Here is a 2,518-nt window from a genome sequence, read left to right as displayed (position 1 = left end):
ACAACAGTAGATAATTATGTAATGATGCTGTGAATTGGATATCTCATACGGTAAAGATCAAATTCACAAATCTTTATATATGGTTTAGAAAAATGGTAAATAAATGGTAAATGGTGCATTTATATAGCACTTTTATCCAAAGCACTTTTAGTGCATTTTGTTCATCCATTAGGGGCGAAATAGCCCATAATACTATACCTTCACATTCTAATGTATCTCTGGCCTTCATGCATTCATTTATTGAAAGTCATGTACTAAATTGTTTGCCTCCCCTTATCCCTGGCAGTCTGCCCTAACTGTGATGATCACTAATTACCTTTAGAGAGGAATATTACGCCCCGGGCAGATTTCCCACAGAGTAGCAGTGGTGAGAAACGTAGCTGGCTTGATGATCACGCTGCCTCTCTGTGTCTCAATGGAATGTTAGCAGTTTTTTTTGCTGCATGTAATCATTAGCCATATGTTCCAAAACGTCACGTTTGACCGGTATACGTTTGGTTCCTTTACCCCCTGTCACGCGTAGGCCTACAAATAGGGCAATAGGACCACATCCGAGGAATTTATACCTTGCTGAACTTTCGTCTCCCCTCCCAACCCACCCCATCCACACACACTCGTTTTTTTATAGTGTAAATTCCTACCTCTGTGGTGTTTGATTGATTGATTGACAATTTTATTAACAGATTGCAGAATGGGTACAATACAGTACAGCTCATTTCTTTCATGGACCTGGAAGTTGTTGTTGTTGGAGCCATGGCATTTGAACTGAAATTAAACCAAACAAAAGTAGAGAGAAAGTGGTGTTTGTGTGTGTGTGTGGGGGGGGGGGGGGGTTATAATTACTTCCATTCCCGGCTCCTGTCTTCCTTTACTTTCATACCTTAATGTCCTGGACATGGTTCCACAGCCAAGTACACGCTACCCAGACCCCTACTGCTCACACTGGGGGGGGGGGGTAAGGCTTAGATGGCCGGTTGGCTGAGTGGTTAAATGGTTGAATGCCATGACTCATGGGCTTTGGAATCTCGTCATAAACTGAGAGGAAACGCGGTAATACCCCGAAGGAGCCGATTTAGACTCCTGGCACTTTAAACCGCACTTTAAAACCCATCTAAGGTTCTCACTCCTTGATGCTCGTTGTGATACTGTGTAGCTAAGAGCTACTAGAATGGCTGCATTAATAATTATAACGCTTTTATCCAAAGCGCTTTACAATTTGTTCCTCACATTTTTGTACCCATTCACACACCGAAGGCGGAGGCAACCATGCAAGGTGCCAACCTTCTCATCAGGAGCAGTTAGGGGTTAAGTGTCTTGCTCAAGGACACTTCGACTCGCTGCCCGTGCCCGGGAGGAGCGGGAATCGAACCGGGACCCGACGAGACCGTGTAGCTAAAAGCTACTAGACACCATGTGGCTAAAAGCGGCTAATGTTGAATATGTTTTCTTTCTGCAGATCGTATCACACACATACTCTGTGAATGAAGCACATTGGTTGTTTTGGTCGGCCTCTTAAAATCCACATCCACCTCCACCTCTCACTTACACCTCACCATGACTGAGGCCCCGGCACTCCAGCAGGGGGAGCCGGACCCCGCAGCAGCAGCCAGCCCTGGGGGTGCCGGGGAGTCCATGGAGGCGGAGTGCCCCATCTGCTACCAGGAGTACAACCAACACGCTAAATGCCCCCGGGTGCTGGACTGCCTGCACGTCTTCTGCACCGAGTGCCTCCAGAACATCCAGCTGTACCCGTGCGGATCCCCGGAGCCCCAGAGCCCGGCGGCGATCCCCTGCCCCCTCTGCCGCCACCTCACCCCCATGGAGAGCGGCGACGCCCTCTCCCTGCCCAGCAACTCCCGCATCCTGGCCCGGCTGCCCCCCGCCCCCCCGCTGGTGGCCTTCCGCCTGCCGGCGTCGGTCACCGTCACCCAGAGGGTGGTGCTCTCCCTGGACGGAGACGGCGGGGGCACCCACTTCATCATCCTGCCCACCGTCAGCCTGCGCGTGCAACAGATGCATGTGGAGAGGCCCCTCGGAGCGACCCCTGACCTGGCGGGCGAGGCGGAGGTCATGCGTCAGCACGGGAATACCCTGATGTGCGTGCAGCTTCTGGCCCTGGTCTTCTGGGTGGTGTTCGTGCTCACATGCGTGGTCGGGGTGCTGTTCCTCAACAACTGAGGGAGGTGGTGAAGGGGGTGGAGGTATCTGTATGGATATATCTGTATGAATATATCTGCATATATTCCTGTTTACATACCCACCCAGTGCACTGTACACGCTGTATATACTATCTATATCTGTATATATCCCATACCTACTCTTATTATTTATACCACTGGTCGGTATGGCTTACTAGTACTACCAATTGTGTATTTATACCTGTATCACTGTACATAATAACACTGTACATACATCAGATTGGCATATTTACTCAGTAGCTTTGTTATATTCCATTGAATCACTTGTTACACTGTATATTATTATTGCACTTCACTGTTACCTTGCACTCTAATAATTC

General features: G+C 49.1%; 1 protein-coding gene across 1 annotated transcript; it reads left to right on the top strand.

Moving 5' to 3' along the window:
* Positions 1 to 1,554: 1,554 nt before the first annotated feature.
* LOC311226710 (uncharacterized protein) lies at positions 1,555 to 2,178 on the top strand (the record flags this gene model as incomplete). Its single annotated transcript, XM_084312122.1, has 1 exon — positions 1,555 to 2,178. The coding sequence occupies one exon, from the start codon at positions 1,555 to 1,557 to the stop codon at positions 2,176 to 2,178; it is 624 nt and encodes a 207-aa protein (XP_084168248.1).
* Positions 2,179 to 2,518: the final 340 nt, after the last annotated feature.

Source organism: Notolepis coatsorum, assembly GCF_963971535.1.
Source record: "Notolepis coatsorum genome assembly, chromosome: 4".
NCBI classification, from domain to species: Eukaryota; Metazoa; Chordata; class Actinopteri; order Aulopiformes; family Paralepididae; genus Notolepis; species Notolepis coatsorum.
This window is presented reverse-complemented; position numbering and strand designations above follow the sequence as displayed.